This window comes from Hibiscus syriacus, unplaced genomic scaffold (genome assembly GCF_006381635.1).
Source record: "Hibiscus syriacus cultivar Baekdansim isolate YM2019G1 unplaced genomic scaffold, ASM638163v2 tig00110548_pilon, whole genome shotgun sequence".
In the NCBI taxonomy this organism is placed as follows: domain Eukaryota; kingdom Viridiplantae; phylum Streptophyta; class Magnoliopsida; order Malvales; family Malvaceae; genus Hibiscus; species Hibiscus syriacus.
The window spans coordinates 2298613-2315680 of record NW_024062775.1 but is presented as its reverse complement, the minus strand read 5'-3'; the positions used below and the strand labels follow the sequence as shown (position 1 = coordinate 2315680).

Here is a 17068-nt window from a genome sequence, read left to right as displayed (position 1 = left end):
CCTTCCTCAGCAGCCTCCGCAAGGCCATCCATTCCATAGCCCAACCATGTGTGGAATACTTGCAGTTTTTGGCTGCGTTGACAACTCTCAAGCTAAACGTTCCCGTATTATCGAACTGTCCCGAAGGTGATTTAAGAATCTAGATTTTAACGTTTTTGTTTTTTCTATAGATGAAAATGGTTGCTGATTTTTATTTTAAAATGGAGAGTGTAGATTGAGACATCGAGGTCCTGATTGGAGTGGACTACATTGCCATCAAGATTGTTACCTTGCTCATCAACGTTTAGCTATCGTAGATCCGGCTTCAGGCGATCAGCCCCTTTATAACGAGGATAAGTCTGTTGTTGTCACGGTATACTCTCTTCCTTTTCCGTCCGTGGTTGGTGTATTAATCATGAAAATAAATTACCTTTTTATTTTAGTTTTATCATATGCTGTTTGTTTTTACCGTAAAATGTTTATATTTTTCAATAATTAAACTTCAGTTTATATATTATTCAAAACAAAATGCATGAGTTATGTTGTAACTGGTCTTTCGTTTTGATATAGAGATGGATATATGGTTTTAATTCTTTGTTTATTTATATTATCACGTGTGGTTTTATTTTCTGTTATTTGCTTTTCCTTAATATTATAATTTTGGAAAAAAAAGAAATGTAAATAAGAAAAAATAAGTAGCAACAAAAAAATAACAGTAAGATGGAGCCATAGTTAGAATGCAATGTTTGATTTTTCTTACATGTTTGGTTGATTATTGTAGGTTAATGGAGAGATATATAACCATAATCAATTGAAAGAAAAACTGAATTCCCATCAGTTTAGAACCGGAAGTGACTGTGAAGTGATTGCTCATCTGGTAAGTACCTGAGAGGTTGGATGTTAAAGTCCGTTATTCGTTTTTTTGCATCCCATAGTGTCTTTTACTTAATTGTATCCTGTATACCAATTTTGGCTACTTACTTTTTTCAGTATGAAGAATACGGAGAAGATTTTGTAGACATGCTGGATGGCATGTTCTCATTTGTTCTTCTCGACACTCGTGACAAAAGTTTCATTGCAGCTCGAGATGCTATCGGAATTACCCCACTTTATATCGGATGGGGTCTTGATGGTATGCGGTTTTCCTTCTTATAGGATCTGACTGTTAGATCTTCTTTTGAATTATAATTTGTAGGGCATTATGGACTTAAGAAGTTTCATTTTCTCTACTCATTTTTGTCAAATTTTGAACAATTTTATTTTTATTGTATTTTTTCTTTTAACTGATTTTTCGTCAAATGTATAACATAAGGCAAAAAATAGTTATTATAAGGCTAATTTGGAGGCTGTTTTGTGAACCTGGTCTTCGATCCAATGGTTATCCCACCTCCTTAGGACCACCTTTTTTTTCTTTCAAAAAGCCTTAGGTTTGTCCCTTGAACAGTTTGCAGAATAGGAAAATGTATGTCCTGAAGAATATCTTAGCAACCTTTCCCGTTGCCCTTTTGAAATCTTTTGATAGCTTGATGCTGGATATAGTTAAGACTTAAGAAACATGCAAATATCGACTAGCTTGTGGTGCCACATTTGTTTGTTTTTGGATTGATTCAATGCTTTGTGCTTAGCTTCTTTTGCTTGATTAATAGTTTTCCATTCTGATTCTGATTTTTATACTCTTTCCTTGTAATGGATGGATACTTCTAATTAATGGCTAGTTAATTTGCAGGTTCTGTATGGTTTGCTTCTGAGATGAAAGCTTTGAGCGATGACTGTGAACGATTTATGTCTTTCCTTCCAGGGCATATATATTCGAGCAAGCAAGGTCATTTTTTTATATATTAATTCCTAACTGGCTTAGAAACTGTTTACCAACTTCTTAAGGAGAATCTGAAATTTTTATGGTATATGATATTCATCTCTTGTCAATAGTCCAGCTATGAATTCTATGAATTTGCTTTTGTTTTTCGGTGTTCTATGCTATGCCTTTTATTTGTTGTATTTCAAAATGTTTGCAGGAGAGATTAGAAGATGGTATAACCCCCCATGGTACTTGGAAAAGATACCTTCAACCCCATATGATCCTAAAGTCCTACGGGAGACTTTTGAGAAGGCATGCTTTAAACCTTGTGCTTTGGCTCTTGTTTTTTAATTTTATTCTTTTGCTGTTAGCACTTTGGAATTGTATGTCATTATGTCTCAACTATTACCAAAACAATTGGTGGAAATTATAGCACTTGAAACTATTTTGGAAGTAACTCAAGTAAGCATTATTGATCAAGTAGTCACCATGTCATTACTGTGTAGCACTCCCATGCTTCTGCAGTAAAATTCTTTTGAGAAAATTATTGGCGAGCCTTTGAGGGGGTTGAAGCCTTTAAGTCCCTATGATTCAGGCTCTCATTCCCCCGAATTGGCTAGGGTCAGCTTAGTTTTTAGGATTTTTTATTACCATGTTCCTTTTCTTGTGGTCACTTTTTCATTAGGCAATTGTGTTGCAAGAGAACAGCAGCAGAGCTCAGTTTACGGAGTTCTTACTTTTCTTGTTAATTTAATATACTCTCTGCTTTTAGGACACCTCCGACCTATGTTAGGACTTAAGACTTCAGCTTGACCTCTACTCTAGAATTGGAAGCTTTACCCCTAACTGTATGACTCTTTAAATAAATGTGTCTTCCCCTTTTCTGTAAGTTTTTTCTCTGTCTGACTGCCTCAGCCTCTCTATTGTCTATGTCATCCCATTTAGTCATGAAAGGCTCGAGCAAAGAAAATTGTCAACACAACCATCTTAAGATCCGTAGTATGTGCCAGAGGGTTTTCATTGTTTTGGTAGATCAGTTATCTCAATACTTGAAGTCTCTATATGGATTTAAACTTGTAATTATTCCCATGTTAAATACTTAAATTAATAAATGTCGGTATTACTTTTGTGCTATGCCATTTACGTTTCACCACTAGCTTTTCCTTTTGAATTTATTTCATATAGGCTGTGTTTAAGAGGCTCATGACAGATGTACCATTTGGAGTGCTCTTATCTGGAGGGCTCGACTCATCACTTGTTGCTGCTGTTGCTGCCCGTTATCTAGCATATTCAGAGGCTGCTTGCCAGTGGGGCTCACAATTACATACCTTCTGCGTTGGTTTGAAGGTATATATTCCAAGTCCTCGTATTATATCGGTTTCCTGCCTCCCTGGGTTATTATTTATTGTGTAAAAGACACGCATGTTGATTAGATATGTTTGTATTAGAATTCCATGATTCAAGCAAAAGATGCCTTTTGGTGGAATGGAAAATGAAAGGGAAAATTAGGAACATTTTGTTATATTCATTATTGGGATACTAATAACTGGGTTGACTCTTTAGATAGACTCCAATTCCAATAGATTCTCTAATATCAATCTACTAACAAACTGTAATCTCTAATATTTCTAACAGTTGGCTGTTACCTTGATACTATGATTGGCTGGGATAGATAACTGATGGATAAACCAAATTATTAATTGAAGAATGTCTGTACAATTGCATTATGAACTGCTGCTTCTAGTACTATGTAAATAGTCTATGCAAAGTATCTAGATCCGGTCTCTTTCTAGTTATGATAATTTCTGCAACTTCAGATAACACACTCTATCTTGATATTATTTTTTAAATAAACATGGCTTTACCACTTTGTTTATAGCATTTTTGACATTTTACTATTTAGGGGTCTCCTGATCTTAAAGCCGCTAGAGAGGTAGCAGATTATATCGGAACTCGTCACCATGAATTCCATTTCACTGTCCAGGTTATTTTCTGCATGATTTAAGAAAGGATAGCTAAATATGTTCTTTCAATTTTTTATGTAATTCTTTCTCCCATTTTGATTTATCAGGAAGGGATAGATGCTCTGGAGGAAGTTATCTACCACATTGAAACGTATGATGTGACAACCATCAGGGCGAGCACCCCCATGTTTCTTATGTCAAGAAAAATCAAATCTTTAGGAGTGAAAATGGTTCTTTCAGGGGAGGGATCCGATGAAATCTTCGGAGGTTACTTGTATTTCCATAAAGCTCCTAACAAAGAGGAGTTTCATGAAGAAACAAGTCGAAAGGTATTCAGGATGACCATTACTTTTTCCTGGATTTTAGTAAAATAATTTGTAGGAATCCATATATTAGGCATGGTTACCTGAGTACCTGTTATATATTGTTCACATTTTGATGATGGTATTCTAATAATTCTACAGATCAAAGCTCTTCATCTTTATGATTGCTTGAGAGCAAACAAGTCAACTTCGGCATGGGGACTTGAAGCTCGTGTACCCTTTTTAGATAAAGAGTTCATCAACGTTGCAATGAGTATAGATCCTGAGTGGAAAATGGTACGATGTTTCTAGATTTGTCATTATGATGGGTCATTACTTTAATGTTGAGAAAAGGCGTATCATATCCATCCATACTGGAATAAACTAGACAAACAGTTTTTCCTGCATGTTATCGTTTCTGGTTTTAGCTATCCATTTGCAGGGATAACATTTCACATTGTAGGGGTGATGTCAATTTCCCCTCTTAAATGCAATATATCTTCTAGCTTTTGGTGCTTTCATCTGGTGTATACTGTATAAGGTGGTAGTTTTCTAGGTTCTTTTATTCAATAATGAGCTGATGCAAATGATATGCGGTGTCAGTTACTTGACCACTAGTAGTTAGTAGTTACTATCTCATGCTGGTTGAAGGAAGAGTTTTAGAATTTATTTACATAATTTGACCTCCTTTTTTTCTATAAAGAATGCGTATTTATGGTTAGTGCCTTTCAACTTTGTTGCAGATAAGGCCTGATCTTGGGAGGATTGAGAAGTGGGTCTTACGTAATGCATTTGACGATGATCAGAAGCCATATCTGCCTAAGGTTGGTGTATCTTCTTTTAAAATATTCCTGCAATTCATAAAATTTATTGGGGCACCATCATTTTATCTGGTCCTTGTTTCTTTGATTATCTTTCTTCTCTGTATTTATGTTTCACTATGATTTGTTATGAAAAACTTCCTGGAAGATTGAAACTTCTTATTCCCTCTGTTTCAGCACATTTTATACAGGCAGAAAGAGCAGTTCAGTGATGGAGTTGGATACAGTTGGATTGATGCCATCATTTATCTGGTCCTTGTTTCTTTGATTATCTTTCTCTCTGTATTTATGTTTCACTATGATTTGTTATGAAAAACTTCCTGGAAGATTGAAACTTCTTATTCCCTCTGTTTCAGCACATTTTATACAGGCAGAAAGAGCAGTTCAGTGATGGAGTTGGATACAGTTGGATTGATGGTTTGAAGGACCATGCCGAGAAACAGGTAGGCATATTCGTCTGTGGCTCTTCTGGGAGACATTTTCAATTTGGCTGCGTAGTAAGAACCTTCTGTTTTACTAACTTGACAGGTCACTGATACAATGTTGATGAATGCAAGCTTTATCTACCCTGAGAACACCCCAACCACAAAGGAGGGATACTATTACAGGACTATCTTCGAGAAGTTTTTCCCTAAGGTATATGCTGTTCACCTCTCTGTTTTTCGGTGAACACCATTAATAGAAGAAGCCATAATCTACATAGCAAAAATCATTAATATTTTTTTTATAAGAATTTCAGGCCTCATTAAAAACTCCCTTCTTGATTAATGGAGCATACAACCAACAGTACAACCGACAAAACCACCCCAACAGAACCAAATAAGCTGAAAACACCCTTAAAACACCCTAACTAAAGACAAAAAATAAACGAAAACAGCACTAGTAATCCCCTTACAAAACACATAAAATCCAGACACCACCCTAAACAGCCATCAACAACTTTACTAACTCAGCCTATGCCTTCTTTAGCTAAGGCATCAGCCTCTAAATTGGCTGTCTTACTAACCCATCTACAACACCTTCCAAGGCATTAAGCCTATGAGCAATATCTTTAATCAAGAAGGCATATACAACAGGACATAATTCATCCCCCTTAATCCAATCCACAGCCACCTTACTATCACTCTCTATAATCAGACGGTCCTTGATCTTCTGTCGATAGTTTGCAAAGAAAGACAACCCCATAAGAATAGCCTTTAACTCCATCAACGTAGGAGGTCCCGGACCGGCAGTTTCCTTGAAATAGCCTATAGTAGAACCTGAGTAATCTTTTAGAACTCCTCCTAACCCGCTTTTCTTCCAATCCCTTGAAAATCATTAATATTTTAAAATTTATATAAATATATAACTCCTTGAAGACGAAAAATATAATATTAACTTGACACTAAATAAGTCTGCTTACTTGGATGTGTGATGTAGCCAAGGCCCAAGTATTGTGAGATTATGTTTGTGAGAATAATTACACCAAACAAGGATAAAAGTTCTCCAAGATTCCTGAATCAAATGCTCCTATGTTATACATACATTTTTGTATTTGTTCGTTTATAGCTGAATTATCTTTGACATTGCTGCTGATTGAATCATCCAAATGCAAGCAGAATGCTGCAAGGTCAACAGTTCCAGGGGGTCCAAGTGTGGCATGCAGCACGGCTAAAGCAGTGGAATGGGATGCAGCATGGGCAAAAAATCCTGACCCCTCCGGCCGTGCTGCACTCGGTGTTCATGCCTCTGCTTATGAGGAAACAATAGATGCCAATGCCATGGATCTGATCAAAAGTCCCTCCCGGAAGATACAAAAAGGAATTGAGGAAAAGACTGCAACAGCGTAAATAAAGACTTCCATCTTTCTATTTGACAGCTGAATTGTAGACCAAGTTAATTAAGACATTTCTTTCTTTAAAGTGCCTCAAAGACATATCATTCCTAACTGTTGAGCTCCGGCATCTAGTGTTCGTTATTATCAGTTAGAACGATCTTGTCCTGTGGGATTTATGCATCATGTAGTTGTGCAAAGCCTTCTGTTGTCAATGGTTAATATTAATTTACGATCAGACGTATTTCCTTTATGACACACCTCGTTTATCATGGCTGTGTCAATTGAAGTTGAAAATGCAAGATAACAATAGAAATATTTTTGCATCAAAAGTGTTGAATCAAGTGAGAACGGTAAATGAGTAAGAAACTGACCACAAATTTTTGTTGAAACATCTCTTCTTTCCGTGTATTATATTATATTGTCAGTAACATTTAGGCACGATTCAGCTAGAAGCTAGATGTATGTACAAGCATAAAAAAACAGTTATGACATTTCGAATGATTCCAGTAGTTGGTTATGTCAACACATGGGGAAAGGTTATTGTAACAAATCATCAAAAACATCCAGTGCTCGATGATCGCTGTAAGATATAAGATAGCCTCATTCTCTCGAAGGGTGTTTTACCATCGGCAAATTCCGGGCATCTCTGTTCTACTTAAAGCAAGTATTTCCTCATATTTTGATCCATATACAAAGCCCCACAGCTGTGATTTAAGGATAAATTTAATGAAACTTGTACTGCTAAGATGGCATCTTCATGATCATATAACAAACAAGGCAAATGCGAATTCATGAAGCAAATAGAATAGTGACATGGTTGTTGAAAGGAGAACGAAAGATAAAGATGGTAGGGCATCGTGCATACCTCAATCTCCTTCACTTCAAAATCTTGAGAGAACGCAAGACGGGTTTCCGTAGGTTTCCGATATTGAGCTAGATCCATTCAAGCTTACATAAAAAAATTGAACATGTCAGAAAGCGGTGTTTCATTTAAAAAATTGGTGTGATTAATGCAAGAATTCTATTTAAAAGAATGGACAAAGAAAAGGGAGAATTGGGGGGAAGGAGTGGATATCTTTATATATAAAAATAATCAGAGAGGGACAGATATCTCACAGATCACTGTCTAGATAGAGTGCAAAATGGCCGCCGCCACCAATCGCCAGAAATTCAGTGGAACACAGAGTGAAATATCTATTTGCACCTGTTCATATTTTCAGTTAGATATCCCGAGTTTACCCAAAAACTGTTATAAATACCAAAGGGCACTGGAAGAGCGAAATTCCCCTTCGCAGACCAGTTAATCATGCATGAGGATTAAATGTCATTTCAGTTCTCAATATACTATATTGTGAAACACATACATGTCTTCATTGGATAGTAAATTTCCAGCACCATATACTCTGATGTTTAATCAGAGAGGAATCAATAAACATTTAAATTTTGAAACGGTAGACAAAGATGGGAATACCTGTGGGACGGAATATAACTGTGTCACCGGGTCTATCAGTGAAAACAAAGGTACTATTTGTTCCCTGTTCAAAATGTAACGAGAACAAGATATTTATATAAAACATACCTGCCGGCTACAAAAAAGGGGAGAAAAGGTATTTACTAGCGCATCACCTGATATTTCTTATTAGTGGGTCTTAGGGGTGCTTCAACCAGACCACCAAACACTGCACCTTTACGGTCTCCAACAACCTAAGATAGAATCGATGCCATGAGCCCTTGGCGTAAGTGACATAAAATCAAATTGGCTTCGCTTCCTAAGGGCTTGGACTGGGAAAATAACATCAGTAAAGAATCCGATATCATGCATGTTTACAGTTTAGGAAAATTATTATTCAAGCATGGATAAAAGAGAATTGGATTTGGAATCCTATTGACATTGATATAAAAGATGAAATGAAAAAACTATATCGAATACGAATTAACAAAAGAGTTCAAGAATAAATAAAATCATAAAGTTAAGAGACAGAAATGTCTAACTATTATCCTGCATTGGGCCAAAGAAATGGTATTCCCATCACTAGGAAATAATTTGTTGCTTCATATTTATGAGTTATGATAGCATGGATGCATCAGAGACGTAGAATATGCTATGAAAGAATTAAAAGAAGAAAAAAAGAGAGGAGAAATCCATTTAACCATTACCAGCAAACTGAGGCCAGGCCAGAGCATGCTTCTCCTGTACACTGTTGACAGTGATATACCATGCTTCCATGTACTGTGAAGGCCAATAGAGATATATCAATGAAAGGAAAAAATAAATGTTTCTCAATATAAGAAAAAGTAAATACCCAGATAAAAGACCAAAGTCGGTCCATCAAACCCAAAAACAGTGGCATTCACCTGTAGAGTAATAACCACTTCCTCCCATGCACAATAGCAGGAAGTGATTCATAAAGGGCATTCCTTGTCTTCTCTGTAAGAAGCAATGGCGGTTCAGAAGTTTCGGGAAGATCTCCCAAAGCCAAAGGCTCCTTAACATTTTGGATATGTCTCATCTCGAGTCCATTGAATTTGGCATCAACCTCATCGTCACTTTTCACGATGGAATCATCATCATTGTCTTGATTTTTGTTTCCAATGATCCTAGTAGCTTGGTAAAGAGCTCTAAGCGACTGCTTACCCCTAGAAAGCAAGCTTTTCCTTCTACCATTCTCTTTCATTTTGTTGTCCGATGAATCACCAGCTTCTTCTTGATTATCATTTTGCTCATCCTGATTCAAATTGTGTTTTACTAGGGGGAGCTAAATTTAAGAGTAAATACTAAATAGATTTTAAACTTTCTGAGGTCAACTAATAAGGGGCTGAATATCATTTTCTTTGTCAATAAGCGGATATTGACAATTTTTTTTGTTACAAATTAATTAGCTAACCCTTATTCCCATATGTAATGGGGGTAAGGGGAGGTAGGATAGTAGGCTGTTCCTAACGTCAGGTTGAGAGCAGCTTTCGTAGGAGACCTCCGAATTATGAAATGCCCTCCATGGGACTCGATCCCACGACCACAAAGTTAAGAGCCTTGCGCTCTACGAACTGAATCTAGTTGACAGAGAAATCTCGTGGAAAAGAAACACCCATGCGATCAGCATGTAGGGAGGAAAGCACCTCAGCTGGTGGTGGGCCAAAAATTACAAGTTCCTCGTCTAGAGAGCAACCCATCTTCGAGAGGATATCGACACAAAAATTCCCTTCACGATAACTGTGTTGGAAATTAAGACACCAAGAAATATCTTTAAAACTTCGGATATCGGCTACGATGGTACCTAATGGATGCATAGATACATCGCCAGCTTCAATAAGATTTAGAGCCACTCTAGCATCAACCTCACACTCGATAGCTCTAAATCCATGCTCCCAAGCAATATATAAGGCAATTCGAATGGCATGCAACTCCGCTGCCACACTGGAACAAACGCCCAAGTGAGCCGAAAAGCCTAAGATCCAGTTTCCCACTTCATCTCGCAAAATGCCGCCAGCTACGGAGATATCTGGATTGCCCTGACTCGCACCGTCGGTATTCAATTTAAGTTTCCCATTTTAGGAGCCTCCCAAGACACTAGAAACTGCTTAGAAGGCCCTCGGCTAGGTTTCGTATAAGCCAATAAAACATCTTTAGTGGTAGCAGAATATTATGCCAGAGAGAAAAACAAAATCAGACGGAACAAAGGTTCTCTGACATCGAGCAGTCCAAAAGCCTCCAGGTAGTTATCGCAAAACAAGTGACCAGTTCCTGAGATCTTGGAGGTGTCAAGAAGGAAACCAACTCTTTATATCCTGCGAAAAGAAGGAAAAGTGGGGGTGAATTAGCATGATTCTCCTAGCCATATAACACTCTCTTAAAATATGATTCAAATCCTCCAACAAACAACCGCACATAGAGCAAGCAGGTGAGAAATTTGGAGCACGAGAGGCACGCCTTGCATTTGTGATCAAACGATCTCTCCAAGCCAGCCATAAAAAGAAATGCCAGTGTGGGGGTATCGGAAGTTTCCAAATCCTGGAGAAGGACCTCGCCAACTCTCCAATTTCCTCGTTGAGGAGAGCCTCATACGATGAGCGAGTGCTAAACACCCTATTAGCAGTATGCTTCCAAATAAAAGAGTCTTGCAGGACTGAAAATTTTGGTATGGGGTATCCCATTACACGGTTCGCAACATCCATAGGCAGCTGAGCGAATATCTTCTCCAATTCCCAATTCCTCTTGGTTGTAATAAAATCGGAAACTTTGATAGAATCCTCCACAAAAGTATTAGAGACATCCGGGAATTGATCAATAGGCATCCCCAATCAATTCTCTCTCCAGAACAAAGTCTCCTCGCCATTTCCAGTTCTTTTAAGAGAAAATCGTCTCAGTGACCAAAATTCCCATATAATGTTCGATTTTAATCAACTTTTTTCGGATTTGCCAAAATGACCAACAAAATCGCAATGCGATCGTTAATTCACAACGCGATCTCCATTATCGCAAATTCGCATTGCATTTCGCGTTGCGATAGTTGAAAATCGCGTTGCGATGGTCTATAGTGTCGTTGCGATTTTCCCAATTCACAATGCGAAAAAGTAGATCGCAACGCGAATTGGGAAAATCGCAATGCGATACTGACTATCGCAATGCGATACTTACTATCGCAATGCGATAATACAAAATCGCAACGAGATACTGACTTTCGCAACGCGATTCTGACTTTCGCAACGCGATAATACATAATCGCAATGCGATTTTCAAAGCGCCATTAGTATCCTGGCCAAGTATTTTATTTTTAAATTCCAAACACGAATATTAATATATTGGAACACTGAACCGTCCACAGTATATCCCGTAATCGCAACTCATAACCTAAAACCTAAAATCACAACTCAGTCCCATCTCCATCTCTCACTCTCTCACCCATCTCCGACGAAATCCGTCCCCATCTCTGGCGAAATCCGTCTATCTCCATCTCTCAGAGCCACCCTCAAAATCAGAAATGGAAAATCAACCAAATCAACCACGAGGGTTAGTTTTTTTAATATTTTCTTTTGAAATTTTGCATTATTATTAGGTTTTCATATTGAAATTGATGATAGTTTACTGGTAATTTCAATAATAGATTAACCATTTCACTTAGATTTCTTATTAAATCAACCGAGAATCGCAACGCGAAATGCAAATCGTAACGCGATTTAGTTTCGCGTTGCGATTCTCTCGTTGCGATAGTCAAATTCGCGTTGCGATAGTCATTTTCGTGTTGCGATTTTCATTTTCAGAAACTATTCTTCTTCTGCAAATTGAAACTTGAATGAATTGCATTACTTCAACCAAAAACAAAGACAAATACGAAATTCACAATGTTGCAATTTAAGTTTAAGAATAAACTACTACTCTTTATGTTTATTATTGTTTTTGGTATATCTTCACAGTGTAGTTTTGGTATATCTAACTTAGTAATGTTATGTTTTTGTAGAACTTTTATTCGGCTCAATTGACCTTAAGAATAAAGTCAGCCTGGCCAAACAATTGCGTCGAAGCTTTCACCTGCACAAAGAAAAAATGGAGGATACAGGCTTCGGGCCATGGCTGAAAGTACAACATCCTGGTGGAGATGCGATGTTGACACACCCTGTTTCTTCAAACCATGACTAGCGATCTACCAGAGACTATACAACGTCGTGATGAAGAGATATGGTTTGATTTTCCACCGGCGTATACGTGTTTTGGGCGGGAGGAGTTTTGCTTAATCACGGTCTACGCTTCGGACACGATGATGTAGGTCGGTACACTAGACACATTACCCGCCCATCATGGCTATCCCGGGTTTCTTGAGCTGGAGAGGCCGAATCTACACGTAGAAGACCTGACAAGATTTTTGAATAGAAAGATGGTTTACTCGGATGGATGACGTCGACATTGAGTATGCCTTCTAATTCTTTTGCATGCCGGCTTTTTAGGCAGAGAGGCCGGACAACCTATTCCAAATGATCTAATCAAATTGGTAGAAGACCTAAATGTATGGAACCTGTTTCCGTAGGGCTCGTATTTATGGAAAGCTACATGGAATAAGTTATCGTTGCCTTGGATGATCGAAAAAGTTTGCATGTCGATGGTTCCAAATACACTTTACAGGCTTTATTTGGGCCTTTAAGGTAAGAATTTTTATATAATGTTTCCAAAATTATAAGTAATTATTTAACAATTGCTAATGTTTGTTATATATTGTTTGTAGATTTGGATATTTGAGGCCTTTCCGCCATGAAGAATATGCAATAAAAACTTCAAATGATATTTCCAGGGCTATTTCCTGGAAGAGGAACGGACCTTGCAATGGGAAGATTTACTACGGTATACGACAATAAATAATGTAAGTTAACATAAATACTACCATATGTTTATAAACAAGTTATTACTAGTACACGTTTAACTTTGTTTGAGCTTTTATATTGTTAGGAGGCCAACACTCCTACAGAGGCTGACACCACGGAAGCTGAGCTTGCCACTGATTGGTGGCAAGCTAGTAAGCGTTTTTTTGATGGAACGTTGATGAGCAGCCTCCATTCGGAGCCATCACCTCGCCCAGAGCTATCACCTCACCAGAGCCATCATCTGATCGACCCGACTATACACCTCCACAACGACAGCCATCACCTATTCTGTCACATCATCGAGCCTCTTCTCCACCATCACGCAAGATAGGCGACCGGCAAAGATGCCACGATGTTATCTCCCTGTTCTCCACCTCCACCTCAATGGGATGAGTTAGGGGAGTTACATGATGAGGTCAATGCCTTGCGTGAGGAGGTCGGTACTTTACGCAAAGAAGATGGTGCATGGCGTGTTGAGGTGTCTACATTACGCGGTGAGGTAGCCGCTCTACGTGAGATGGTAGCATCGTTGCAAAATGAGGTTCATACTCTACGAAACGAGGTAAGTTTAAGATTTTCATACTCGTAATTCATTCGGTTGCTGCCAATATGCTAAACTGTTTTGTTAGTATTTGTTTGTTTTGGTTTTGTTTTTGTCTTTTGGTTGAAGTAATGCAATCCATTCAAGTTTCAATTTGCAGAAGAAGAATAGTTTACTTGAGCAACACGAAAATGACTATCGCAATGCGGAAATGGCTATCGCAATGCGAAATGAAAATCGCAACGACAAAATCGCAATGCGAAATGAAATCGCAACGCGAAATGAAATCGCAACGCGAAATGAAATCGCAACGCGAAATGAAAATCGCAATGCGATTTGTGTTTCGCGTTACGATTTTGTCATTGCGATTTCATTTCGCATTGCGATTTTGTCGTTGCGATTTTCATTTCGCATTGCGATTTTGTCGTTGCGATTTTCATTTCGCATTGCGATAGCCATTTCCGCGTTGCGATAGTCATTTTCGCGTTGCGATTTTAAGTTTCGTGCTGCGAAAGTAAACTATTCTTCTTCTGGAATGTTTATATATGTCCTTTTAAATGTTTATATAAGTGCTTACTTCTGGAATGTTATCTGAGCATTTTGTGAACTATGATAGAATAATGACTTGGTGAATACATGGTAGTTTGAAACATATATTGTCTTTGTTTAATCATGTCTGTTTATTACTAATTTATGTATTAATTTTTTTAGCGGCCCGATAAGGTGGATGCTTTACGTCGAGTTTTCATTGCACGACAGAGTTCACGCATCAGACGGCGTGGACGTGCTATTACGTCTCCGTTCACCCCAATGGTGCGAAGACTCCGCAAGAAGAAGCCCGACTCACCTGTCATCCCTCAAGAGTCCCCTCCAATCGTTCAAGAGGCCCCTATCCTCCCTCAAGAGTCCCCCACCGTTCAAGAGGCCACTGTCATCGTTGAAGAGGTCCCTCTCACCATTCCAGAGCCCGATTCACATGGGGTAATATATCGAAGTATTGAGAAACCCTCACCGGTTCCGGACATGATGGATGAGAGTTGGCTCTCGTATGAGTTACCGGCTAGTACCCTTCCGGTATCTGAAGTGGAGAGGAGACAACTACCGGAAACAATTGTGGATAATACCCTTTGGGCTAAGACCGCAGTTGATTTTTATCTACATGAGCGGAGCCAAGGGTGTTACACTGACATAAGCAAACTCAACGATGAAATGTTTTTATTGCTTGATCGGTCTTGGTGGGGTGTGCTATTAGGGGTTGGAGACAGTGGCTATTTCGATGGGGAGGTAAGTATTATATTTTTCTTATATAGATTTGATTAATTTTTTAAAATTAATGTAATTCACTAATATATGTATTTTTTATAAAACAACATATCGATGCGTGGGTGTCACGTCTACTAATAATAAGGAAGCTTAGGAAAAATAAAAAAAATTCGCGATATACAATAATGCCGACGGCTTTTCACGCAGTTCACTTGAAGAATCAACGAGATGAATCATTTTCGTTGGGCAACGGACAAGCTAAACTTTATCCTGCATGGTGGGAGGTCGATACGGTTAGTGTTTATTTTTTAAATTTTTTAAAGGTGTTCATAAATAAGTGCGCAAATAAATGAATTATTACTTATGATTGCAGGTGTTTATCCCTGTTTTGGAACGTCGTCATTGGCTTCTCGTCCAACTTCAGCTCCCATCCCTGAAGATAATAGTGTATGACAGCATGATAAATTACATATCACTGTCTGATTTGAGAGATATGATCAAGGGATAGAGCTCTCATTTGGCTAAATTCTTGGATGGGATTAATTATTGGACTCATTCTGGACACAAGAATCCAAAGAAGTTCAATGTCACAGTTGTCAGAGACGAGACCGCGCCACAATAATCGCCGGGAGCCAGAGGGGATTGTGGTCCTCTCGTATGCTTGTGCTTGGCGCGTTTGACGACGGGAAGCACAAAGTTTCTACCTCCCACCGATAGAGATAGAGCTGCAGTAGGTTTGTGGTTTCGGCATTATATGGCTAGAGCAATATATTCGAGACGCTGCCTACCTGCTTCCGCCTTTTGAAAGTGTCCATTGTTAATTGGTAAGTCAAATGCAAGTTTTGTTAACATATACTCCTTTTGGTTTGAAATGTTTGGTTAAGTACCTAGAATTCAATAATTTGCTGTTTGTAGGTTTTAGATGTGTAGGAAGTCTTGTTTGAGCAAATGTTTGGTTTCTGCAGGTTAATCCTTAAGTGAGCTGCGTGAAATGGATGTACGGGGTCACAAAGTTGTTGATTCATTGATTCAATTATTATGAAGAAATAAGAATTATTATTATTTTTTGATTGTTTAATTGATTTGTAAAAGATGATTTGTAAATGTTGATTTGTTTAATTGATGTGTACATAATTCTTATTTGTGTTGTTTAATTGATTGAAATGTAATAGTTGATTTGTTGATTTTCAATCTGCATTATGTTGAAGGCAAAACAGACTATCGCAACACGAAACTGACTATCGCAACGAGAAAATCGCAATGCGAAATGAAAATCGCAATGCGAAATGAAAATCGCAACGAGAAAATCGCAATGCAATTTTTATTTCGCATTGCGATTTTCTAGTTGCGATAGCCATTTCGCGTTGCGATTTTTCATTTCGAATTGCGATAGCCATTTTCGCGTTGCGATAGCCATTTTTCGCGTTGCAATTTCCCCGTTGCGATAGTCAAATGAATGTCTAATAAGTGATAAAACTGAACAGATCATAGCAATGTTCAAACTCAAGTTACTAATACATGCCTAACTGAAAATGTTAAAAGTGCACACATAAAATACACATAATACAACGTTTGCATTTAAAAATCACCTAAGTTAACAGTCCCAAAAGGTGAAGCCGGTTGTGATTGGGATTTTGAAGATGATTGCGATTTTCAGAATCTCGTTGCGAAAGTCAGAATCTCGTTGCGATTTTGTATTATCTCGTTGCGATAGTCAGTATCGCATTGCGATTTTCCAAATTCGCATTGCGATTTACTTATTCGCATTGTGAATTAGGAAAATGGCAACGCGATACTTACTTTCGCAACGAGATAATACAGAATCGCAATGCGATTTTCAAAGTTCGCAATAGGTTTTAGTTTCGCAACAAAATTTTTTTGTGTATATATCTACGCAGAAGCAACAACTCAACCTAAATCCCTAAATCGCAACTCATTCCATCTCCATCTATCACTCTCTCCGGCGACATCATTCCTATATCCGTTCCTACATCCTTCCCCATCCGGCAACAGGTCTTAGTTTCGCAGCTCGTTTGTTTAGTAAATTAATTTACAACCATGAAATCATCTAATGTGATCATGTTGGATAGATTGTGGTTTTGAGGGTCATGGGAGAATGTTCATGGTGTTTTACAATATATGCCTTTACCCATGAATCTTCAACTAAAACTGTCATTAAAAAAGTTAACTTATGAAACTCTAATGTTACGTGTTTCAAAGAAATTGAATTTAG

At 38.0% G+C, this 17068-nt stretch overlaps 1 protein-coding gene across 1 annotated transcript; it reads left to right on the top strand.

The window, feature by feature from the left end:
* On the top strand, positions 1 to 6909 carry LOC120130886 (asparagine synthetase [glutamine-hydrolyzing] 3-like). Its single transcript, XM_039148036.1, has 14 exons — positions 1 to 126; positions 214 to 352; positions 761 to 856; positions 970 to 1111; positions 1706 to 1801; positions 1995 to 2089; positions 2963 to 3124; positions 3681 to 3761; positions 3849 to 4070; positions 4206 to 4340; positions 4787 to 4867; positions 5221 to 5307; positions 5393 to 5500; positions 6463 to 6909. Exons 1-14 carry the CDS (start codon positions 47 to 49, stop codon positions 6691 to 6693), a joined length of 1755 nt encoding a protein of 584 aa, XP_039003967.1. The 5' UTR covers positions 1 to 46; the 3' UTR covers positions 6694 to 6909.
* The last annotated feature ends 10159 nt before the right edge of the window (positions 6910 to 17068 follow it).

Excerpts from the sequence above, each read along its gene's own strand:
- LOC120130886 (XM_039148036.1), top strand. The coding sequence starts at position 47 with ATGTGTGGAATACTTGCAGTTTTTGGCTGCGTTGACAACTCTCAAGCT. Across the intron at positions 3,125-3,680 it reads CCTTCTGCGTTGGTTTGAAG|GGGTCTCCTGATCTTAAAGC; the intron begins GTATATATTCCA and ends TTTACTATTTAG. Across the intron at positions 5,308-5,392 it reads AGGACCATGCCGAGAAACAG|GTCACTGATACAATGTTGAT; the intron begins GTAGGCATATTC and ends CTAACTTGACAG.